At 45.3% G+C, this 25,942-nt stretch overlaps 1 protein-coding gene across 1 annotated transcript in view; it reads left to right on the top strand.

The window, feature by feature from the left end:
- The window catches only part of LOC138467528 (zinc finger protein 777-like), a 453,964-nt gene extending 440,029 nt beyond the window's left edge, over positions 1-13,935 (top strand). The window contains exon 10 of the mRNA XM_069607634.1: positions 10,669-13,935. Within this exon, the coding sequence (XP_069463735.1) occupies positions 10,669-11,336 (668 nt within the window). The 3' untranslated portion in view covers positions 11,337-13,935. The remainder of the gene's footprint in view (positions 1-10,668) is intronic.
- The last annotated feature ends 12,007 nt before the right edge of the window (positions 13,936-25,942 follow it).

The raw sequence follows: 25,942 nt of genomic DNA, 5'->3' as shown, positions 1-25,942 counted from the left end.
TCTGACCTTATGTTCTTGGTGTTTTTGTTCAGTTTGAGCATTTAAACATTTGAATTCCAGTTCAAGTCTCATTTTCTCTAGAGCAATGAATTCAGGACTAAGTGTAAGACCTGTGGGGGTCCCAGTAGACAAGGGTTGAGGTGGCTGAGGCGGCAAGGGGGCAGAGAGGCCTACATTAAAAGACATATCTACTTCTTCCAACTCATCATTAACAGACATAGTATCATCCTCAGTACTTTCCACATTTGCTAGAGAGTCAGGTATTTCAGACCCACTCCCCAGACTTTGGTTCATTAACAACTTTTCAACTAATTCAATCTTTTTGCCTTTCGCAGAGGGTTTCCTTTCTTTACACATGTTTCTTAAATAATCAGCAGTGTAACTCGGGAGGGTCTCCTGACTGTGGCTTTCAATATCAGAAATTATTAATATTGCTTTTTAGTGATGTTAGCCTTGTGGTTAGTTGATCCAAGGTAATAGCAGCACTTTAAGTGTAATTACTATACTTTGATCCTCACCACTGTACACCAGGGTTAGGCAGAATTATATGCAGTACCCTTTGGGAACACCACACACAATTAAGACTACAAGTGGTAGTCTTCACCTTTGGTACAAGCCTGTACTACACAGTTAAAGTGGTAGCAGTAGTGGAGCAGCCAGACTTATCTCAAGAGTAAGAGAGCAGTATCAGATAGTTACACAAAGGACAGCAATTACTATGATTCAGGCAAACACTGACTCAAGGTTTTCAAGTAAAAGAATATATATTTATTTCCCTCTTCAGCTGTATAACATTACACTATTATAAGCAGTTCAAAAATCACTCTCTTAATACACCACACCACTTCCCTTAAATTCCAGACAAGTTTAGCTCACAAAAATGAAGTGGGAGCAAAATGGCACTCCAGCAATTTAAAAGGGAGGGAAAGACAAAGTTATTAGAAATTAAATCAAACCAACAGGTAAGTACTCAGGGCAATTGAACAAGAGAAACTACAGTGATAGAATCAGGTAGAAAAGGCTTAAGGCCAAAGTCAATGGGTCAAAAGTCCTTTGATCAAGATCACACAGTTCAGGGTATTTTGCGGTAAAGTGTGTGGCACGGTTTCCGGCCGAGTTTGGTTGATAGAAAAGTTAGTTCAAAGAGAAGACAAGCCCTCGGATTGGAGAAAGATTTCAAAAACTTTCACCGCGGTTGAACGAAACGAACAACTGGATTTGCACAGTGCCTTGAAACGGAGAGGAAGCTGTAGCAGAGGCAGACATTCCTGGTAGTTCCTGCAGGCTCGCGGTTCCTGAAGCGACTGTCGGACTTGAGTAAACAAAACCAAAATTTCAGGGTGAGAAGGTCAAACCAATCCTACATATCAACACATATCAAAGTTACAAGTAAATTAATTTCTGTACTGAATGTATTTAATAACATTTGACAAAAAGATATAATAGGGATAAAGATCCCAGGAGTGTTTAAAATACAATACAAGTGCGTATAATCCAGTCACCAAGAGCTGGATTTAAATGTAACCAACATAAACATAAACAACTGCCAAAGATTAGTCAATCGGGTCAATTGTGCAGTTACAGAATTAACATAAACATGGTTTCATGGAAATTTGGAGAAAAAAAAAACAACAGCAATGCTTAAGCTGTGCATTGTTCAGATGGTGTAATCGTCGACACAATGGTGTTTCGGCCTAGAAAAGAGCTGTAAAGTGCAGCTTTGTGGGCAGGCCTTCATCAGGACGTGTTATATGGTAGTCCCGGGGTCTCTATCAGTAGCTTATCCAGTGCATGGATGAGCAGTAATATCCATCATGGGTGTAGATATCTGGACGGCAAACGGTATGCCAGGGAGGGAACAAATATGTGCCTCAGGCGGTAAGAAGTGTCTTCTTTAGTGCAAGTGGTGGAGACACCCACTGGGCTGCAATAATGTATTCTATAGTTGAAGTAGTGAAGACTCTCACTGTGCTTCACAACTGCTAAGCCTGGCTGTCCATATGTGACATGACTAGTACACGGTTCCTTCTGCGTTCGTCAGGGGATGAGCTGCGCGGCGTCTCCGGCAGCGAGAAAGTGAGATGTCGTGCAGCTCAGCCCCAGACGAACGAAGCGGGTTTATGTTCAAGGCCAATATAATAGCCTAAATCAATACCACATTTATATAAGATGACCACGGTAGAAAAGTTAGGGTAGTTACCACTGCCACCAGCCAAGTCTTGATGTAAAGGGAACGAAACAATGCTCCAAGAGACACAGACAAAAAGGAATAAGAATTAACCCTTTCCAATACTTCATGTAAGATGGGGTGCACTGGGTCTGTGGTTTAAAGCGACTAAAATAAAGTTAATGGCAACTTTACCTTTTCTGGGGGACAGTAGTCAGCCCCAGAACATGGAGTCAGTGGGAAGTCTCAAAGACAACCCTGTGTCACTGCACTGAAGGTGCTGTGTAACACACATGAAAGATATGAGGCCATGGAGTAGGTGAGGCTCCAGTGCTCAAGATCACACAAAAAGTGAAAACACACACAGCAAAACACATGTAAGAGTGGGGGAAAAAAGACACACTCTTACCAGGTGAAAAGAATAAATCCTAGAAATCCAGCAAAGGAGCTGAGGGACTCATTAAGTAAGGCAAATCAGCTATTTATGAGAATTCTCCCTAACAGGAGCTCATTGCAATAATCCAACTTTGATAATACCAGGGCTCTGGCCAAGGTAATGCAGTTAGTCGGTGTCAAGAATTGTCGACTCAGTGCTATCAATTTGGATGTATACTCAGTGGAAGAAGACAAGGAATTGATATGTTTGGTCATGTTAAGGTTAGCATCAAGGTGAACACCCAGCGTTTTTACCTGTTTGAGGACTGGAATCATGGATCCATCAATGTTGATGGAGTTGTAATCTGCATGGAGTGTTGCTATTTTGGTTGGTGATCCAACGATGAGGATTTCTGTCTTCTCATCATTGAGACACAGGCTATTTAGCGCCATCCAGTTCTGGATGATAGCATATATTTTATTAATGGTAATAGTATCTTGGGCATATGTCCCTGTAATGGGTATGAGGATCTGGGTGTCATCTGCGAAATGTGTATAGATGACACCCATGTCGTCGAGGGCAGAGAAGATGTTTTGTGTAAGCATTATAAAGTGTAGGGGAGAGGCACGATCCTTGGGGTACTCCTAAGGGTACTAGTATGGGATCCGCAGCTTCCTTACCTATGGTCCCTCTGGATGTCCGTTCAGCCAGGAAGGATTTGACCCACAGCGTCGCGTCTTTGGCGAAATTGAAATTATTGGCTGATGAAGTGCACAGTTTATCATGGTCCACAAGGTCGAAAGCTGCAGAGAGGTCTAATAGTAACAGGATACAGAGTTTCCCTTGGTCCCTGATGGTATCCATCTGGAATTTTAAGTTCAAAAGGGCTGTTTCTGTGCTATGATTAGGCATAAAGCCTGATTGGCTGGTTCCTAGGAGCTGGTTCTGTTCAAGATGAGATTGGATCTGTGTATATGCTATTTTGTCTATGAGTTTCAGTAGAAATGGGACCATAGTTATTGGTCGATAATTAGTGGCTACTGTGGGGTCCAAAGTAGTTTTTTTTAGGAGAAGGGTGACCCAGGCATTTTTGATACTAGCTGGGACTGTATTGGTGTTAAAGGAGGAGATAATAAAGTTGGTCAGGGTGGGGATGAGAATGGTTGCACAATCTCTCACTAATTTGGCTGGTACACTGTCTCCTTTGCAATTCAAGGCTTTTAGTTTGGAGATGGTGTTAAGTACCATTTCTTGGGTGACCGGGGAGAAGTGGAAAGCGGAGTTAGGATTTTCCGGGGTGGTTGTGAGGGGGTTGGATGTGGTGGTGTTTTTGTCAACTAATGCTAGTCTTTTGGCAGAACATTTATTTTGTAACAGGACCATTTTAGCAGATAATGCCTCTTGAATGGTAGTGCACCATTCTTTGCTGGGATTGATGGGGTTCGTATTTGGGGTGGAATTTTCCAATTCCCTGAGAATGGAGAAAAGTTCTTTGGAATCAGATTCGGCATTACTGATGCAGGTGTTAAAACCATTGGCTTTATGGGAGATGATAAATGTTTTATAGATTTTGTTAGCGTCCTTGAATGCTTTTGCTGTCTCTGGCGTAGGGTGTTTAGTGTGGGCATGTTCAAGGGCGCGTTTGGTTTTTCTTAGGGTGGCTAGTTCTTCGTCAAACCAAAAGTGGTTCTTTTTGTCAATTCAGTGTGTTTTAGTTGACAAAGGGGCAACTTTATCAATGGTAAGGGTGAGGCACTTGTGGTAGTAGTCTGCAATGATACTGGGGTCATTTCTGGTGATTAGATTTGATTCAAGTGTTTTGATGAGGATAGGGGTGACATTTTCTACAGTGAGTTTGCAGGGATTTCTGGCTTCAATGGTCTCCGTAGTATTGGACTTGGGTGGAAGGGGTTCCTCGCTCATGACGGTGAATTCTAAGCAGTAATGGTCTGTCCAGTTGAGAGGAGTGATCAAGTCTATAGTTAGGGCGGTGTTAAGCGATAGTATCCAATCCAGGATTCTACCCTTGACATGTGTGGGCACGTTCACCAATTGGGTGAAGTTCATGTCTTTGAGGGCTAGGTTTAGTGAGGCAACTTTGTGATCTTTGTCATCGTTGAAGCCTAGATTGAAGTCTCCAATGATCATACATGTAGTATTGAGTTTAATAAGAGGTGTAATCAGAACTGGGATATCTATTTCGGGATGGCTGTTAGCGCTCGGTGTTCTGTATATCACTATAATGTTAATTGTGGTTTTGTCATTCATGGCGAGTTTGACTAGCATGATTTCATAGCCCAAGATGTTTTCGATCGGGCTGGATCTGATTTGTAGGTTACTTTGTGCTATGATGGCGACACAACCTCCTTTGGTGTGGGTCCTGTCTGTTCTAAAGATGCTATAGTCAGGTGGTATGGCAATCGCGAGTAGAGGTCCTGAAGCTTGGTGAAGGATTGCAGTGGAACAGGTCACAGAGGAACTCACCAAGTGACCAGTCAAATCCAAATGCACATAGCCATTTGGAGTACAATTTAGAAAAATACAAAACAGTCATAATCTTCTCATCAGAGCATTGCAAATGCCTCTGCTGATATTTCAGGAAAGCTTTGGAGTTTGTGCTGTGGTTCCGTGTTAGGTTCGTTGGGTTGTATGTTGTGGTTGGTTGGTCCCTTTTTTATGGTTTGTCGGATGTCATTGATTTTTTTTTTTAGGTGGTCTGCCAGGTCGTTGCATAGTTTTTCTGAGGGGGTTGGGGTGTTACCGCAGCCTGGTGGGTTTCTCATTTCTTCAATGATGCTAAACATTTCTTTTTGTGTGTTGGTGGCATTGTTGATTCTGTCATCGTAATGTCTTCTCTTTGCCTTTTGAATTTCCTTCTTGTATGTGCAGATTTGTTTCTGGTACAGTGTTTTTTTTCCCTGGGTTGTATTCTTTCCTCCATTCCAATTCCATCTTTTTGTTTTTCTTTTTCATGACGTGTAATAGTGGGGTGAACCATTTTGCTATTGCTCTTTTTTTGATGGGGTGAACGGTTTTTCTGGGGCGATCTTGTCTATTTTATCTGCAATCTATTTGTGTAGTATCTCTGCTTTCCCGTCTAGGTCAGCTAGCTCTAGTTCTGTAGTTGAGGGTTGGTTAATTCCAGTTGTTGGAGTAGGTTGCTTTCTTTGACGTGTTTCCAGTTTCTTTTTGTGGTGGTTGTGAGTTTCGGATGTTGGATGTAGGCCTGAGTAGGCAGAGTGATCACGAATGGGATGATGAGATGGTCGCTCCACAGTATTTGTATTGGTGGTGCCGTGGTGATGAGTTTTTCTTTGGCGAAAATTGCGTCTAAGGTGTGTCCTGCCGAGTGCGTTGCTCCTTTGACTAGTTGTCGTAGTTTCACGGTGCTGAGTTGTTCAATCAGTGAGTTTTGGGAGTTGGCGTGACTGTCTTCAAACCAATGTTGAAGTCTCCCAGGATGATTAGGTGTTCGTGGTTGATGGCTAAATTGGTGATGGCTTCTATGAAGTTGTCGAGGAATGTTGCATCATATGTCGGCGGTCTGTATACCAGGATGAATGTGATATTGGTTTTTGGGTTTGCTGTTAGGTGTATTACCATGGTTTCGCAGTTGAGGATGTTGAGCGGTTCGTCAGTTTTTATTTTCAAGTGTTCTTTGAATGCTATGTGCTACATCCAGTTAATAAGTCTGGGGTGACCAGCGGTCTCACAGAATGTTTGGTTGTAAGTGTGTTCTACTATGATATCGATTACACATTTAGAATGATTATAGAAGGGCTCCGAGTCCTCTAAGGCCTACGCCTTTAGGGCTGCTGGAGTTTGATATGCCCTAGATGCTATATCTGTTTTTCTCTTATTGCCTTCCTTTTCTTCATTGGTGTACATGTATTTATAGCTCATAATGGTGAATGTAACTGTTGGATTATACTGAGGTTGCAATAACAAGCCAATGGAGGGCTGGGGAGAGGCGGACACTGCTGGGAGGAGAGTAAGGAGCAAAGATGATAAATTACTCACGTTTTATTATTCACGTTATTCATGTCTTGTGAATTTAGAAAAAAACAATAAAAAGTGTTTATAAAAAGATCGTCTAGAATAGATCATCCATTACATGACCTTCAATAAGAATTTCCATTTGGCCTATTTGAAGGCCTACTCTGGGTCAATAGAAATAGCTGCGGCCGGGACAGTCCAGAACAAATAACAAATTGTATGAGGTTACAGAACATTCTTGCATTGTTGGAGAACAATCTGCACCCAACAAAGCCTACTTTCTCACAGATCCTTCTGATCTGTGAGACTAGTTTTTGGCATAATGCTTGCACTTATAGTTCCTCAGTGATATTGAGCATATAGTTCTTGAAATTTCGCTTTCTTATTCCTTCCATGGAGAAATTTTGCATGGGGGTTGAGGATTGTTAATTGCTATTTGGTAAGTAAGAGTCTGGCTATCCAGTTCTTTATTGCTTTACATGTGTTTCCTAGCGCCACTATGCTCTTTCAAGTGTTTGAGCCACGACTCCTATAACAGTTCCCTTAATGCTTAACATAGTTTAATCTTTGGACTGTTTACGCCACAATCACCATAAAGCAATTCTTCACTTGGTTCATTCTGCACCACTGCACTTGTATTGTATTTCCATTTGTAGAGCGCACACCGACAATTAATGATGGGTTTCTCAGTGCCACAGCACTTCTTGGCGTGCTGAACCACATCTCCCAATCTCCCTTCAAGAAACTCTTTACTTGGTACACTTGTCTTTTTTCAATGCCACACCACTTCCCGAAGTCTTAGTACAACAATTCCCACAACAGTACTTCACTTGGTTCACTTGATTTAGACAGAACCACTAAGATCCTTGAAGTGTTTTAACTAGAACTCCCAGAAAGTATCACTTCATGTATTCACTTGTTTTGGAAGTAGCCCTGTGCCCCTGGATGTTTAAACCACAGCACAGGGCATCATCTTTGGGCTTTCCCTTAACAGATTCACTGACCTGAACTTTAGGTTTGATCCTGCATCAAGTCCCCAGTTCTCTCACTGAATTGTTCTAGTTTCTCTTCCTTTTCCTGCTGTATCTCTCTGACTGTACCTTCAGGACACTCAACGCTGCTCACCTCTTACATGTCAGAGCAGACCAGGGAACAGCTTCTCTCTCTTGTTTCTCTTTCTCTCAAGCTCATTCACAAACCTAATCTTCTATCTCTCTCTGAACCTCTCTGCATCTCAGACGGATTGGTATTCATTGGCATCTCGTCAGCTTCTGAATCTTCTGATGCTCAATGTCTCAGCTCTGCTTCGACCGCCACACCAGATATCCACACAGCCTTCGGAAAGCTCCTTGCTCTGTGTGTTTACCATTGTGGATGTCATTACTTGCACTCTCTCTGTCGTCGACTCCCTTTTCCAAACCTAACTCCTCGTCAGAATGAAGCCTGTCCTCAATTTCACTGACGCGCAGCTTCACATGTGTGCTCAGATGATACCAAAAAGGACAGAAAGACTCTTTACTTCTGCACCAATCCTTGGTAAACGGGCCAACCTCATCCCACAGAATACGCTATTCCTGATGGAAACTATTCAAAACTTGTAATGACCACCTAAGTGAGAACTGTGAAATCTCCATTTGACTTTTATGAGAGGAAATACAATAAAGCACCTAGATAGAATATATGTTAACTGGTATCAAGAGAATGCTAGCGCCACACCATTGTGCGTCCAGTGTTAAACGGTTATAGGTTACTATGAAGTATTACCTCTTTGACATATTTTTGGACGCGTTTTAATAATGGGTCTTCTATTAGTTTTGATGACATAAAAAAAGTCTAATTTGACAACTATGGCAATTTCTTGCCCTATTTTGTTATCGATTATAGTACTTCTTTAAGATCAATTGCTTGATTTTTGCAATTCTTCGGAAGCCCCTTCATTCTTCCTTTTTCTTTAAACAAGGGGAAGCCAATTTCTGTCCAGTTACCCTCCCTATTTCCGTGAGACCTCCTTTATATTTACTTTATCCGCTACTGCATACTTCTCTAAAATTATTAATTTACCCCATCGTTACCTTTTCTATTTTGAATTCTTATTCATTTTATTCTGTTAAGCTTAAATGTTTTTTCTTTGTATTTTTAAATGTGTCAGTGTAGCACTTTATCTGTGTTTAAATTAGTAATTGTTTCATTCTTTTGTGCTCTTTTTACTCGTACACAAGTTAAATCTCTATTTGGTAAATCTGGACCTCAAATTAAACCTCACTAAATGAAAGGTCTTGGTCTTAAATCGAACAAAAGCCAAACGGAGATCCTTCAAATGGTCGATCCAGGGGCACTCACTGGTAGTAGTGAAGGAGTTTAAATATCTGGGAACCACAGTGACGTCAAACAAGTGTAAAGTGGAACATTTTAGGAAATATAGATCTTCCTTTCAGGCTTCGGCCTCACAGCTGCGACTGTTTGACAATAAGGATGGTTCTATTGAAACTTTACCAGCAAAAAATACTAACAAAACCTGTCTTTGTTGTCGAAGATTTGGGAGTTACTATAGACCGGTCATCTCTAGAAGCCCTCCTGTGGAGAAGGGTCCTTCACCTCCCCAAATCACTTCCTATGTCAGCTATAAGGCATGACTTGGGATTGTTGCCCCTTGGTGCATTAGTAGAATGGAAAGTGCTCTGCGTGCATTAATGTATATAAAACTGGGACAAGAACTCAATAATGCTAATTGCAAACCTTTAGGATTTGGAAGGAAAATTGCAAGAAAATATTGTCGAGGATTGAATCCTCAGCTGGGGAACTCGTAAGTAACCCAAACAAAGTGAATTCTAAGTTAAATATGTACAAATGTCTAAAGAACAGGACAGCTATGATGAACTACCGTTGTTTTGATGATCATTTTGAATTTAACATAAAAAGTTTTAATACTTTGTCCTCCTACCTGAAACTGCATCCCTGTAGGTATTTCGCGCAAAGGACTTGAGATTAAGATTGAATCTTTATTTAACATGGGAGGGCCAGGGTTCGCGAGAGAGCCTGGAACTGTTTGGTGGCTTCTGTAAAATGGTACAGGAATCACTGAGACACTAATGTGTGGAGTTCTCTCTGCTCAAACATCTCCGGCATAAGAAGTTGGGTAGGTGCATTTTCAACACTGGGGTCATTGCTGAAGACCACCTCTGGACCCGAATTTTAAATTTGAATGAAAAAAGTTTATGAATTGCAATTTCTGAATTTTTTGAAATAATTTTTTAATTTTGAAAATGACTTGTACTGTTGATCTGTATGAAAGGTTTTAAACATTAACTAAAAGCACAATGACAAAAATAAATGACTCCCAACATCTAAATGCATCCTTCAAAGTCAACCTCATCTCAATATTTCACACATAATATAGTAATAATATCTCTGTCATAGCTAGCAGTATTCCTTTTCCTCCAAACATGTTTCTTTTTGCATTTGTACCAGTGCTTTCCATTGCATTTTCACTGCAGGTCATGCAAGCGTTTTCACTGCGTTGCTTAAAAGACCCAATGGCCTCATTGGAGAGGCCATCTTCCCTGTTATAAAATGGATTGGTCATTGCATGTTTGTCAGAAGGAGCTGCTTTGTAGTACGCTCTTTCCAGGGATATTTTGATCCGTGAATTCATTGCCAGAAATTGTGAAGAGAAGGACCTGAAAATTGTGATTAAACTCAGATGCCACTTTTGACTGTCTCAGAAGGCCACTATGCAGTACTTGTTCATTAATGCATGTCATTTTAGTAAACCAGATGTCTGAACTTATCCCACAGTCCTCAATGTATTTCTTCATTGTTTATTTATCAAGAAGATAAGCGCTTGCAAGTGTCAGTCGTGGAAAGACAGACTTAGCCCTTGATTCTCCCCAGTGCTGATTTTTTGTGTACCATCAAGTTAGGTAATGGGGACATCTATTACTATAGTGCGTAGAAGCGGGAGGGGATTCTGGCATGAAGACATATATACAAATTATTTTGTCATTATTGTTGCTATTATTATTATGGTCAATAATAATCAAAATAATATTAATATAGATGTATCATTGCAATGGAATATTATATATTAATGTAAGAAGCCTTTGACAGGATTTCTATTTTAATTCAACAGATGATGGAATCATGAACCGACATTGTACAGACATCCATTCTGTTGCGTTTACCGAGCCTGTTCAACCATGCGTTAGTTCACCAGGAGCATCAAATGAAAAGGAATTCCCAAGATGCAGGAAGCTCACATTTCCTAGGCGCCGGCTGTGGACACAAGAGAATCGTGAACTGAAAGAAAGGACAACTGCTCAATGTGAAGGTTTTTTTAGTAACCCTGCTCCTTTCACTTTGCATCAATCCCCCCCTGAAGTGGGGGTGCCCTTTAAGTATAATGATTATGAGCTTAATCAAATGAATGCAATCCATACTGCGCCTCTTCAGAACACACAGCATCGCCAGAGATCAAACATGTCTACCCAGTATGACAAAAACACCAGCCTAAAGGAAGGTTTTATACGATTTAGGAGAACTCATACAGGCATGAGCCCACGTGCGAGACCTTACTCCTGTGCTCACTGTGAGAAAAGCTTCAGTCTAAAGAGTGATCGCAACCGGCACCAGAGAATACATACAGGAGAAAAGCCATATACATGTGTTGATTGTCAGAAACGTTTCAGCCGCAAAGATCATTTCAATAAACATAGGAGAATACACATCGGAGAGGAAGAGAAAAAAGCTGCAGACAAAACTCCAAACGCCACAACGCACATGGATTCAATAGGCTGGTAACTCTGACCTGAAGTCTGGGGGGTTGACATGAGCCTGTGTTTCGCTCATAGTGAAGCAGCACGTTATCCTTAGAAGTCCTGACTCAGGGATGAGGATCATTATTTTCACATTCTATTAGAACCATAGCCCAACTTGGAGACATTAACAGAGGAAGAGAGAATTTAGAGGAAACGTACTACAGAAGTGGTAGCAACGTGCAGTATGGAGAAGAAGTGTCAGACATCGGGCTGGTATTTTCTTTCTTCTGCAGCTGACAACATGGCAGCAATATTTGTGCAATACAACACTTATCTGGGCAGAAGCTACTCATAGCCATATTGAAGTAATGCAGTGAGAAGAGACCAAAATCCAAATACTATTTGGACACTTTGACAAGTCTTTTGCAAGAAGAAACTGACAATTACGTGCCTGCCTCAACTTGAAAATAGTAAAACATTCAACATTATAAATTCACCACAATGGTACGTAATTTAACAAACCAAAAAATGAACAGTTTGGAAAGAGCATAAATACAGTGGACTATATGCAAGAGGAAGCAGAAAGCACATATTTTAATCCATACATGTATTTAAGAAGATTTTGAGATCTCCACACCATCAAGATTTTATAAGCATGCATTTTCATTCCAGAAAACACAGTCTCTGTGGTTGAAGGGAAATATAAAGTCCCCAACAGAGAGCTACACCTAACATTCCTTCCTGGCCTTGTATCATAGAATGTAGAAGTAAATGAAAAAAAATTCCCAGCCTGGAGGAGATATCTTTATCTTCTTGTCAAACTAGCAGCTCATTGTGAAGGCTAGAGCTCCCCGTGCTCGCCACATTTCATAAAAGCTGTCTGAATAAAGGACAATCACCACCTAATGGTTGGAAGGTGTACTAGAGCCTGTACCCTATTCAGAAACACTATAAATAATACAGATCATTTTGAAAAATTGAGTGTCGGAAACAAGTCTTATGACAGAAGCTCTAGGAATACTTTTCTTTTCTTGACTTGTAGCTTAGAATAATATGCCATATTTAAGTACTGTTTACGCTGTAATGGTGTTATTCACACATGTCAAGCAGTGGATACAAAATATTATTGTACTGCACTTGGTAAAGTTTGTCTTGCTGTAGGGATTACAAACAGCGATTTAACTAATGTATACTGGAACATCAATAATATTGCGTTGTAGTGGGGGCCAACTAACTACCAAATGTACGAGAGGGCATCAAAGAACAAATGGGTGTGTTCTAGCACAGATGCTGTTCTTTCTCTCTAGATTTTGCCAGCATTCTGTTCAAGGCCATACCTTTCTACGTTTACACTTAAGCAGGAGTTTTTGGCATGATTAAATGCTGATGACCTAGTCCTTCTAAAAGGTTTGCACGAGGCCTAGAATTGAAAGTTAAGTAAGTCAAGATGAATATGGGGGAAAAAAAGGATGGACCGAAAGCAAACGGGAGACAAAAATATTTGAAAAATTGAAGAATTGACACAAGCTGCTAATTCCTACAAATATCTGAGGATATATTTTCAGACACATTCGAACCCACATGACAGTTGGAAAAAATAAACTACGAATATGTGAATTTCTGCCTCCTGCTTTGTTAATTACCCCAAAACCAAACTTCTCCTAATAGGTCCTTAGAAAAGGAAGACTACTGTAAGAAGGCCTTTCTAACCAAATTACCACATTTCACTCATGTCCCTGAGGTGTGCATACTAGTGGGGGCCAACTAACTACCAAATGTACGAGAGGGCATCAAAGAACAAATGGGTGTGTTCTAGCACAGATGCTGTTCTTTCTCTCTAGATTTTGCCAGCATTCTGTTCAAGGCCATACCTTTCTACGTTTACACTTAAGCAGGAGTTTTTGGCATGATTAAATGCTGATGACCTAGTCCTTCCAAAAGGTTCGCACGAGGCCTAGAATTGAAAGTTAAGTAAGTCAAGATGAATATGGGGGAAAAAAAGGATGGACCGAAAGCAAACGGGAGACAACAATATTTGAAAAATTGAAGAATTGACACAAGCTGCTAATTCCTACAAATATCTGAGGATATATTTTCAGACACATTCGAACCCACATGACAGTTGGAAAAAATAAACTACGAATATGTGAATTTCTGCCTCCTGCTTTGTTAATTACCCCAAAACCAAACTTCTCCTAATAGGTCCTTAGAAAAGGAAGACTACTGTAAGAAGGCCTTTCTAACCAAATTACCACATTTCACTCATGTCCCTGGGGTGTGCATACTAGTGACGGCTCTAAGAATCGTATTTGACCCTCAACTCTCCTTCACCACTCACATTGATGAGTCTATTGACCCTTCGTTTGGAGTGTGATGTTGCTTAGCATACTGAACTCTGTCACTCATCTATGTCTAATGACCCCCGCGCCCTAGGTTTTTATCAGACGTAACTACTATAACTATCTGTTCCTGGACCGGTGGAGATATTAATGCCCTGCTACTAATGTAGAACTTGACAGACTAGTGGGGCATTTTTAGCCCAGACATGGTTCAGTCAGAAAATATTATTGTCCAGAAAGATGGCCATTAATAAAACAAATACCTAAAATATATATATTTTTTAAGTCCCTATGCAAAGTTTCGAGCAAATGAAGCTCAAACTATAAAATTGCAAGCACTAGGGGGCATCCATTTTGTGATTTCAGGCAGCCTCCTCGGCTCTGCCTTTGCGGCACTAAACAAGCAGCAAAAGCCCCCTACTGGGAGCGTTTGCTTACTGCAGCCTAAGCAGAGCTGAGGAGGCTGCCTTCACTTTCATTTTACGTTTTCTGTGCTCCCAAAGCCCAGGGAAGCACAGAAAACGTAAAATGAAGGCAAAAAGCTGAGGCACACCAATTGAAAATATAACGTTGTTGTATTTGTGATTGCCGTGGTTGGAAACCCACGGCAATCACAAATACAACAACGTTGTTATTCTGACAGCGGCAGCTTTCGCTGGGAGTCTCCTGGGCTCCCCCAACCCTGAGGGAGTCCAGGAGACTCTCAGCGAAAGCTGCAGTATTCAGAATAACAACATTTTTGGATTTGTAAATACTGCAACATTTAGAAATACAAAAACGTTGTATTTCTAAACACCGCGGCACGGAAACACAACCGTGTTGTGTTTCTGCCTACAACAGCTTTCACTTTGGGGCTCTTGGGCTCCCTCCCGGGCTCCCTCCCGGGGAGCCCGAGAGCCCCAAAGTGTAAGCTGCTGTAGACAGAAACACTGCAGCGTTTCTAAACACCCGCATTGTGTTTCTGCCTACAGCAGCTTTCATTTTGGAGCTCTCGGGCTTCGGGAGCCCGAGAGCGCCAAAGTGACAGCTGCTGTAGGCAGAAACACTGCAGCATTTCTAAACACCCGCGTTGTGTTTCTGCCTACAGCAGCTTTCACTTTAGAGCTCTCGGGCTCCCGAGAGAGGGCCCCAAAGTGAAAGCTGCTGTAGACAGAAACGCAGCAGCATTTCTAAACACCCGTGTTGGGTTTCTGCCTACAGCAGCTTTCACTTTGGAGCTCTCGGGCTCCCGAGCTCCAAAGTGGAAGCTGCTGTAGGCAGAAACACTGCGGCATTGAAACACAACCGCGTTGTGTTTCTGCCTGCCTTGGCTTTCACTTTGGGTCTCCGGTGCTCCCGCGGGGGAGTACCGGAGACCCAAAATGATAGCCACGGCAGGCAGAAACACAACGTGGTTGTGTTTCAAAAATGCTGCGGTTTTTCTTTCTAAGTTTCTCAGGCTCCTCCGGCTTGGAGGAGCGCGAGAAACTTAGAAAGAAAAACTGCAGCATTTTTGAAACACAACAACGTTGTATTTATGTTTGCGGTAGCTTCAGCCCATAGGGCTCCAAGCTGAAGCTACCGCAAACATACATACAACGTTTTAAAAGCTGCGGTTTTATTTCTAAGTTTTCCGGGCTCCTCCAGCCTGGAAAACGTAGAAAGAAAACGCAGCTAGTTATTTAAAAAATAGCACTTACCGAGATGCAGCTGCAGCTTTCCTGCCTCTAGTCTCTGGTCCCCGTCTTCCGAGTCCGGCACCAATGAAGCAAAATCCACCCAGTGGTAGCTTTTGTTTACTACAGCTGGCTGGCTTTTGCTTCATTAGTGCCGCAATCGCAAGCACAGGCGGCATCCATTTCACAAAATGGATGTCCCCTAGTGCTTGCAATTTTAAATTTTAAGCTTCATTTGCTCGAAACTTTGCGTAGGGACTATTTTATTTTCTAAATATTTTAGGTATTTGTTTTATTATTGGCCATCTTCTGACCGAACCATTCCTTTAAGCAACTCAGCTATTTCCCCAATGAGTTACAGGATCCAATGTAATGGTTTGTGGTGCACAAACAAACCCGCTTATCTAACAGATGTGGGAACTCTCTTTAGTTACAGCCATCAAGTTAGATTAACACAGCCTCAAGAAACACACACCTGCCTGGAGTAGCCGCTCTCCATTCCTGGGACACATTAGCCCTTCACATCCGAGTAACAGACAATCTACTTGCATTCTTGAAACAACGTATGACTCACTGATTCTTCCAGGCCTTCAATTTCAGAAATTCTCAGTAAGACAGCATTCTGCTACTAATGTCCTTCCCAGTTCAAATCAGTATTCCATCCACTTAATGCTCTCCCCTTTGCCAAATGCACCACTAGTCCCTGCAAGGACCAAATAAAAAAACAGTTCCATCATTTCACCACTGCTTTTCCAACTCTGGTATAATCAGAGGCTCTTCCTCTTCCAAGTCTAACTATGTCATCTACTAGCAGTCCCACTGTATCTGTGATACATCTATTTAGTTACTTGCATTTCTTTAGTGAAATGGGTGGATGTGTGGTTTATGGGGACCACAATCTGCACTTAATCACACAAAGCCTTGTTTTAGAGGTGTATTTGAAAGTACTAATACGCTTCCTTAATCCCTCCACCAACCACACTTGCCTCCTATACAACACTGAAGAATGGTATCTGGATGGTTTGGAATACATCTACATCAGTGGCAATTCTCTTGGCAACTTTCCAGACCAACGTTTTTAGCCTGCCAAGCCATTACTGAAGGGGATAGAACATATACAAAGTAGGCTTGGTCTCCCCCCAAAAGGGGCAGGCCAAACCAAACTACTAGGCCATATTTCTTAAAAGCACAGGGAACCAAATGTGGGTCCTGAGCTTGCCATGCATAGCGAACCAAGCCACATCTCGCCGATAATGGCTCATGAGACAAACTTCCTGAAGGTTGCTTATGCTCTCCTGCAAAAGAGATGCACTCTAGGACTGTCCCTTTTGGGGTGTGGCCAAGCCTGATTTGCATTCTTTTTCCTTCTGTAAGGGCATACCCGGCTGGCAAACGATTGTCTTGAGAGTTGCCTAGAGCATTGCCATTGGTTGTTGATTAATTTCAAACCTTCTAGTCGCCACTCTTTTGTGTTGCATTACACCTCCACCTCATGCATCCTTTTTTCATGTCAATGGGTTAACTTGCCATTCTGCAGACTTTTCAGTATATGTACATTTAACAAGCTGTTGCTGGAATTCCATGTGCACTGTTAAAAATGTTTGGAAAATCCTTTACATTAAGGGAACGATTAGCAAAGAAGATACTATGAGTAAAGAACAAGTTACTTACCTGTAACTATTGTTCTCCAGCATGGGTCTGGCATGGATTCACATGCTCATGAATATTCCCTGTCATCATGCCGGGATTCCTCGGTAAAAGAAAAAGCAGTTTCACTTACAAACTGTATTTCTCCTCTAAACCAATCACTGTACTCTGGCTCATACTGCCCCAAGCCATTGACCGTTCTCGCACTAAGCCCCTCTTCTGGCAGCCATATTCAGATTTGGAAAGCATGCAAAGTGACAGCATGACCAAGAAGAGCTGCAGAGGGGTAGCAGGGAGGGATTGCTTGTGAATCCATGCCAGGCCCATGCTAGAGGACAATAGCTACAGGTAAGTAACTTGTTCCTTCTCCATCATGGGGTCTGGCATTGATTCACATGCTCATGAATTAAGAATACATAGCAGTACAACATTACACAACCACAGGAGGTGGCAACACTCAACAGAAGCAATTACTCATACCTCTGGAACAGGCTCACCTCAAGTGAGCAGGTTGCATAGCAATGCTTGGCCAACACGTAGCAGCCCTGCAGATGTCTAGCAGGGGCACACCAGACAGAAATTGTTGCAGCAATTACCCTGGTAGAGTGGGCTTTCGGACGGCCGGGCAGCGGTCCATTCACCAACCGATGACAGTGCGTGATGCAGCTGGAGAGCCACCTTGAGATGAAAGCCTTGGACAAACCCGTCCCATAGTTCACAGGACCAAAGTTCATGAACAGCTGAGAAGTGTTCCGAAACTCTTCTTGCGTGCCACATAGAACTTTAGAAATCAAGCAACGTCCAGTGAGTGCACCGCCCTTTCAGCCGATAATGAAGGCTTTGGAAAAAACACAGGTAACACCAAAGGCTCGTTGAGGTGAAATTCCTACGTAACCTTCGGCATGAAGGTGAGGTGCTTCTGCAGCACTACCCTCAATTCGTGGAAAGTCAGGTATGGCTGTTTGCAGTATAGAGCCTGGCTCTCACACCCTCCTGCCAAAGCTGATGGCCACAAGGAAAGCCGTTTTCCACGAGAGGAACTTGAGAGGGGCCTGATGCAAAGGCTCAAAGGAGGCCCCCATGAGCCTCGTCAGCACCATGTTGAGTTCCCATGCCAGGGCAGGAGCCTTCACCAGCGGGAAAGATTGAAACAGTCCCTTGAGGAACTCCTTGACGAGACGGTGGGACCAAAGAGAACATCTTCCCGGAGACCTGGTGTAGTGGGAGATAGCCGCCAGATGCACCTTGATAGAGGCATGCACCAGTCCCGTCTTGGCCAAGGACAACAGGTATGGAAGAATCTGCAGGGCCGTGACCTTCAGAGGGGTGATTTTCCGCGACCGGCACCACCTAGTGAAATGCTTTCCGTAGCACTTAAGAGTCAACGATGCTCTGGCCTTGGCAAGGTCTTCTGGCAACTCGTATCCTCCAAACTCTAGGGCTGCAGGAGCCAAGCCCTCAGGTTCAGCGATCCTGCGTTGTGATGCATGATTGCACCTTCTCCTCTGGTGAGTAGATCCACGACCACCAGCAGCTGGACCGGGTGGCGATGCTGACAGGCTGAGAAGGTCCGGGTACCAAATCTGCCTCGACCATGCTGTCGCGATGAGTATTATCCTGCATCGGCACTGTTTGAGTTGATTGATGACTTGCAGCAGGAAAGGCGATGGAGGGAACTTTTACAGAAATATGCCTTCCCACGGGAAGGAGAACGCGTTCCCCATGCTCCCCGGGTTGGTGGAACCTGCTTGCAAATTTCTTCGCCACCAGCATAAACAGATCGATCTGCCCCACTTGCTGAAGATGCGGTCCACCTGGTCCTGCCGTAGTTCCCACTCGTGGCAGGAGCGCAACTCCCTGCTGAGGGAGTCAGCAATGGGGTTCTTAACTCCCGCCAGGTGAAAGGGGATGAGGAACATCTCTTGTTCGATGGCCCAGTGCCACAAAGCCTTGCCTTTTTGGAAAGCGCTGCAGATCGAGTGCCCCCCTGCTTCCTGATGTAGAGCGTTGTGGTGGTGTTGTCTGTGATGATCCTCACCACCTTGCCCTTCAGAGACGCAAGCATTGACTTGAGGGCCCAGTACAGTGCCCGCAGCTCCAGTATATTGATGTGAAGATCCTTCTCCCCTTACTTCCACAGTCCTCTAGCATGCAGGTGTCCGGTGTGGGCTCCCCATCCCTCCAGGGAAGCATCCGTGGTGACCATCTCCTGGTACGGAGGTCTTTGGAACCCTGTGCCCTGGCGACATTCGGCTGGATGCCCCACCACCGAATGGCTCGTTGGAACTCCTCGTCTAGCAGGATCTTGTCCGCGAAGCTTCCAGACACCTGAACCCAGTGAGCGTCCAGGAACCCCTGAAGAGGTTGCATCCGTAACCTGCAGAGCCTGATAAGGTAGATGCAAGACGAATCCCGTCAGCCGGTCTCCAACCGGGGTGCATGGGTGGGGGCCCGACATCTTGGCCGGTTCAGTCCAGCTTCTGCGCCGGAGTTCCGCCTTGAGGGCGATGATGGCGCTGACCACCTCCACCGTGGACCTTGGAATGGCCCATGTAGGCTGTGAACCGGGAGGGCTGACAGTACGACAAGGAGAAACCTTTCGTCGATCTGTCTGACTTTCCACTTAAAGCGTGAAGGGAAGAGCAGTGTTGTTGAAGAGTGCCCAGGGCGCAAGCCGCCTCTGTATCCACTGTGTTGGTTTGGAGGGACTCATCGACGGCCTTCCCAAAGAGGTTATCTGTCTAAGGGCATGTCCAGCACCCTCGTCTGGACTTCCTGGTGGACATGTGTGGCCTTCATCCAGCCTCGCCGACAGAGAGATACACTGTTCCCCATCTGCCGCAAACCTGTGTCAGCGATGTCCAGCCACCTCTCCCTTCTGAAAGATGGTGATCGCCTCCGTCCTCTTGATGCCGGGTAGGAACTCTAGAATTGGACCCAGCTTGTACCACAGCTCCCTGTTGTACCTGCCAGGATCGCCAGTGTGTTGGCAGCCTTGATGGTTGACGCCGTGGTGTAAATAACCTTCCTCCCCATGGCGTCCAATTTCTTCCTCTCGCTGTCCGGAGGGATTGAGGATGACGAGGAAGGGTTTGACAATCTCTTCCTCGTGGTCGCCGAAACCACTGAGTGCGACATTGGTTACAACTGCAGACACCTGGGAGCGGGCTCCAGCACACAGTACTTTTTCTCCAGCCTATCCCGTTTGGCCGGGACCATGTTAGGATTCTTCAAGTGGGCCAGGCCTTCGTTTCACACATCATCCAGGAGGGGCATAGCCATGATGGTCTTCCTCTTGGCCTCACGCCTCTGGTACAGGAACCCCTCCTTCTTGGTTTCCTCTGGCATAACCTGGAAAAGTTTGGATACTTTGGCGACCATGGAATGAAACTACCCCACCTCATCTGGTGGGGATGCTCTCGGTTGCAGAGATCTGCCCGCCGTGACGATACCGTTGTCTGTAGTCGCTGTGCCTGTGTCAGTACCCGTGTCCACCAGGGGGAGGTGTGTAAAACCTGAGGGTATTTCCCCAAGTAAATCTCGGGAATCCCTTATTCAGTTGGCCAAGGAAGAACAGGCTCTCCCAAAGTCCAAACATTGGGGTAGACAAAGCGAGGAGGATCACCTGGATAAGAGAACCCCGGGTTAATGTCAGGGAAATGACCCAGGTGAGACGCAGAACTATACCGAGGGAAAAGAAGAGGATGAATCCCATGAGGCCTTTGAAGGCTACAATACATCTGCCTCGCCTCCTCCCATTGAATCTCTCCTACCCAGATCTAATGACCCCTCCATACAGAACCAATCCCCTAAGATCTCCAACCTACTTGCACCTGAAGATTATCTATCCCAGAATGTCTGTTTCCTGCGTCCTGCCCGAACATTCCCAGACATTCTTCTCCACGTCCCTCTGATTATTATTTCCTGCACTCCCAACCTGCTCAGGCTAAACACTACAGTTACCATAATCCCCTCTGTTCATTTCACGATCCTGGTTACTTCTGTTTGCTGCACAAACCCTACCAATCCCATCCCTCTGATTATCATTTTCCGACTTCCCAGTCGAATGTAACCAACAACTACAGTTCCCACAAACCCTCCTACTCATTACACAAACCCAACAAAACCTACCCTTCTGAGATCACCACAAACCATATTACGAGGGTTATAATTCCATATAACACTTCTTTCCATTCCGACCCTGTGGGATACCTGGAAACTCTATCACCCTATTTTCCAACCCGAACACTTCTTTACATTCTGACAGAGAAGGAACTAATGTGAAATCTGTTTACCTGACATTTCCTGACATATGAGTCAGGCAATTGACCAAAATCACACACACCTGATGGCCCTTTCCTTTCCCTACCAGGATAAAAGGTGGAGCCAGAGAGCAGAGTACGAGCAAGACAGACCGCACGACGAGACAGCTATCCAGACCCAGTTCAAAAGGAGTATAAAGGGGGTAAATATCAAGAGGCTGACGAGGAAGGGCACAAACTTGCCCTTTTCGACAAAACCCTGCAAACCCTCCACTGAATGAATTGTAAGGCTGAGGACAATAGCACAAGTGTGCTGCAGCAGATGTCAACGGTACACGGAGTGTATCGACGTGGATAAGCCGGAGCGAGGGAGACTCCTGCTTCCGTGGCACTGGCCTTGACTCCAGTAAAGAGGAATGCCAAGCGGTTCATCACAGCCGGTGAGTCGAGGGGACAGCCGATAAGAACCGGGATGTGGTGAATGAAAGTCACAAAGTGAGAACTGTAACATTGTAATGGGGAGACCAGCTGCAAAAGGGGACCATTACCATGTGGCTGCTGTTCCGAGAAACCCTGGTCAAGCCCCTTCTGAATGAAGCTACAGATACCAGAAGGCCATAGGAGAGCCGCCAAGCTAGGTCAAAGTGGTCATACAGGAGGTCAAGCAAAATCCCTGTACAGTCGAAAGCCTTTGACCTACGAACTATAAAGAGAGCAAGGGAAGTGAATCCTGTCACCTGAGAAAGCAAGGGAAGTGAATCCCGTAAACATTGAAAGTGAATGTGAAGATGAAATTTGCAAGTGTGAACCCGGAAGAGGGAGCTGACGAGGAGGCGGCAAACTCTAAAGTCCCAAGAAACAGTGTGTTGACAAAGGTGAACCCGGCCGAGGGATGTCCACATGAACTGTTTAAAAAGACATTGAGATTTGAGAAGGGTCCGAGACCAAATGAGGGAGATCCAGGGGTGAAGCCATCACCCAAAGTTCATTGTAAAAAGACATTGAGATTCGAGAAGGGTCCAAGCCCGAATGAGGAGGATCCAGGGGTGAAGATATCCCTCAAAGGTCAATTTGTTGAATACAATACGTGAGGGGTCGGGCCCGGAAGACAGGTGGACAGGGTTGAAGCCATCACCCGAGAAATACGCAGAACAGAACTTTGTGTTTGTTGTTTAAGTAAACCTATGAGGTCCTCGAGTGTCAGGAAACCACGAGGAACAGGGGTCAGCGTCCGGAAGAGGGGGACCCAGGGGTGAAGAATACTCACCCTAAGAAACTGAGAAACAAAATTTCATTTATTTGAAGGAACTTTGTGTTTTGTTATTTGACTCTCCGTTCTCACCAAGAAGAGAGCCCTTATCCAAGCCTGCATCTCTGCGGCATCTAACAATTTGGCCGAACTCTTTAAAATCTGCAAGGAGCTGGCCAACCCTGCTGCAGTCTCTACCTCTCCTGTCCCCTTCCAGGCCCTCTGCACGGCACTGGCCTCTCACTTCATCTCAAAAACTCAGGACATCCAGTCCTCACTCTCCTCCTATCACCCCCCTCTATCCCCTGCTCTTCCTCTGGCCCTTCTGTAGCCACCCCTCCTCCCTCCTTCTCTGCCTTTCCCCTTTTTTCTGCTGACAAGGTTTCGAGACAAGTCTGATCTTTGAAAGTCTCATCAAAACAGGTCCATCCCTGTTCCTCCAAAACTATCAAGGACCACATAGACTCCTTGGCTCCTGCCCTGGCTGACTTCTGCAATCACTCCTTCGCCTCTGGAGTCTTCCCATCCCCCTCAAGCACTCCCTTGTGCACCCCCTTCTTAAGAAACCCTCTTCCGACCCCTCCTGCCCAGCTAACTATCGCCCAATCTCTATCACTCCCTTCCTGGGCAAGCTCCTGGAGAAACTGGCCATTTCCCAGCTTAATCTCCATGCTGAATCTGTTGGTAGTCTTCATGACTATCAGTCTGGCTTCAGAGCTGCCAGAAGCACGCAAACTGCTCTCCTGAACATCCGTGAGGACCTGCTCTTGAACCTTGACTCAAACACCCCATGTGCTCTCATTTTGCTCGATCTCTATTCTGCCTTCGATACTGTCAACCACACCATCCTGCTCAACCGTCTCCGTGATAACCTGGGTATCACTGGTCAGGCTCTGGCGTGGCTGACCTCTTTCCTCTCCAATCAACCCTCCCAGGTCCAACTGGGGTCCTTCCTCTCTGACATCTTTTTCTCTACCTGTGCTGTCCCCCAGGGATCTAACCTTTCACCCTGGCTGTTCAACCAGTATCTGGCACTTCTTGCCCACCGCATCACTGCTCCCTGCCCCAACTTTCAGTGCTATGCGGATGATACCCAGCTCATTTTCAGGCTACCCTCGGCCTCCTCTTCCCCTCCCCTCATCTCTGACTGTCTTTCTGCTATCCATGAATGGTGTGCCGCCAACGACCTCTGCCTTAATGCCAGTAAGACTGAGATTCTACTCATCGCACACCCACTCCCTCCTTCCCTGCAGCACTCTGGCCGGCCTCTCTTGGCCCTCTTCCTGCTCCTACCTGCAAGGCAAAAAACCTCTGGGTCATCTTCGACTCCACACTCTCTTTCTCTCCTCACATATCTGACGTCTCTAAGAAGTCACACTACCAGCTACACCTCCTCAGAGGTATCCTTCCTTTCCTCTCCTTCCCCCAGAATCTCACTGTCCCTAGAGCCCTGGTTCTCTCGAAGCTGGACTACTGTAACAGCCTCTATCTAAATCTGCCTGCCTCTACTCTCCGCCCTTTGCAACTCATCCAGAACAGGACTGCGAGACTTGTCCTTGGCCTCAAGCCCAGGGACTGTATCTCGCCAGGACTGAAATCACTACACTGGCTCCCAGTGATTGCGAGGATTAAGTTCAAAACCCTCTGCATTGTCCACAAGGCCTTCTGGGGCCTTGGGGCAAAATACCTTCAACTCTCTCTTCCTAAATATCTTCCTTCCCGAGCTCTTCGCTCATCCGCCTCCAACTCCCTCAGGGTCAGCCGCTTCTCCAAGCAACGAGTTGGGGGTAGATTTCTCTCCGCAGCAGCGGCCTCCCTCTGGAACAGCCTTCCTGCTTCCCTGAAACTTGAGGAGAACCATCTCCGGTTCCGGAAGCACCTCCAAACCTTCCTCTTTGCCTCTGCTTTCTCTCCCACTCTCCCCTGCTAAAATTCACTGAAACTGCACTGAATCTGCAACCGGGCCACTCACCGATCTCGGTCCGTGGCCCAGCCACTCTTCCCCGCACTGCCTCCCTGGCAACCCCTGCACTGCAGGACTGTCTCTGTATCCCTACAGCCTCTCCTCCCAGCACTTGTCTGCACTTACATTGCACTTGCCACCAGCTGGCCCTTATTATTTATCTTGTATTCTACTAACCCTGTACTGCACTTCCCCTCTCCCTTACCCCCTGCACTTTTCCCTTCCCCTCTACCCTTGCACTTGCGCGATCTGAATAACACCTGGCCTAGTAGGATCGTTGTCTGTCTCCCCTTGTTCCCCCCCCCGCCTCGTTGCGCCTTCAAACACCTGTGTATAGGCGCGTTACAAATGCCATATCATATCATCATATCGATATGTCAGGCCCCCGAAGGCAAGAGACTTTCAAGAGAATGCGAGACTTGGCCATTGACAGTCCCGATAGCTGCAAGTGAAACTGTCGTCTTGTGCTGCAGAAGCTCGAGAGTGTGCTGTGCTCCAAGATTCCACCTTACCCTGTGCACAAAACGTGGATAAGGGAGTCCCAGGCTAGCTCATCCTGACATATTATTATCGGATGACGCTTCCTCTTTTTAGCTTCTTCTGGATTTCTGACACCAACGTGTGTAGGGTCGAAGGGATGTCCATAGATACATCTCTCGGCTGAGCTTGTGTGGTCAGAACACAAGGCCCCGCGCTGTTGTCGACGTTGCCGCTGTCGTCGACGTTGCCGCTGTCGTCGTCCTCCTTGTCTTCATGGACCGTGTACAGGGACTCCCGGTCCTCGTTGTCCGAGGATAAAACTTCCATGGCCAGGAGTACGGCCTATGGTTGGCCAGGGACTTCATTGCCCCCCGACCCCCATTCTTTGCACCGTGAGGGGTTCGGGCCGGGCTCAGAGACGGCATCCTCTTCTCTGGCGTGCCAGCAGGTTTTGCCACCGCCCTAGCTGAGGCCTCCCGCCTCAGAGGCAGGGACACCCTGAGTATAATAGGGGCTACCTTCACAGGGTCAGCCCCTTGGGTCTTCAAGAGAGCAGCCGCCACCAGCTCAATCGTCAACGAAGATTTCTCCTGCGCCGTTTGGGGCTTCTTGAGCAAGTCGGCCGCCTTTTCCTACGTCCTGGGCTTCTCTGGTTTTTCCTGCAGTTTAGCCGTTTTGGACAATGTTGTAGTTTAATGGTAACATGAGGTGTTGCTTTGGAATGTAGAATGAGGCTGGTGGAACTTGGAATGTGGGGTGGCTTGGGGAAGGCAGTTAGAGTTGGCTATTAAAGGATGTAAGACCTACACTACAGCCTGGTGTCGTTATTAACATGATGACAATGCATATATAATTGAAGACATAATAGACGATTTCCTCTTTGAGGAGGAGCTTGATCGCTGGCTGGCAATGGTGATTGCGCCCTGATCATCACAGGACCCGCTTGCGCTGTGACCCCGATAGAACTGGACTCGCGCTGCTTGGCCTTGTCTTGGGCCCCCAGGAATGGGGCAGCCTCAAAGGTCTTAGAAACCCGCTCCTTCGACCGGCCAGT

The sequence above is a fragment of the Ambystoma mexicanum genome, chromosome 4q (genome assembly GCF_040938575.1).
Source record: "Ambystoma mexicanum isolate Mex_15411 chromosome 4q, UKY_AmexF1_1, whole genome shotgun sequence".
NCBI classification, from domain to species: Eukaryota; Metazoa; Chordata; class Amphibia; order Caudata; family Ambystomatidae; genus Ambystoma; species Ambystoma mexicanum.
Note: the sequence above shows the minus strand (reverse complement) of the source record. Positions and strands in the feature narration are given on the sequence as shown.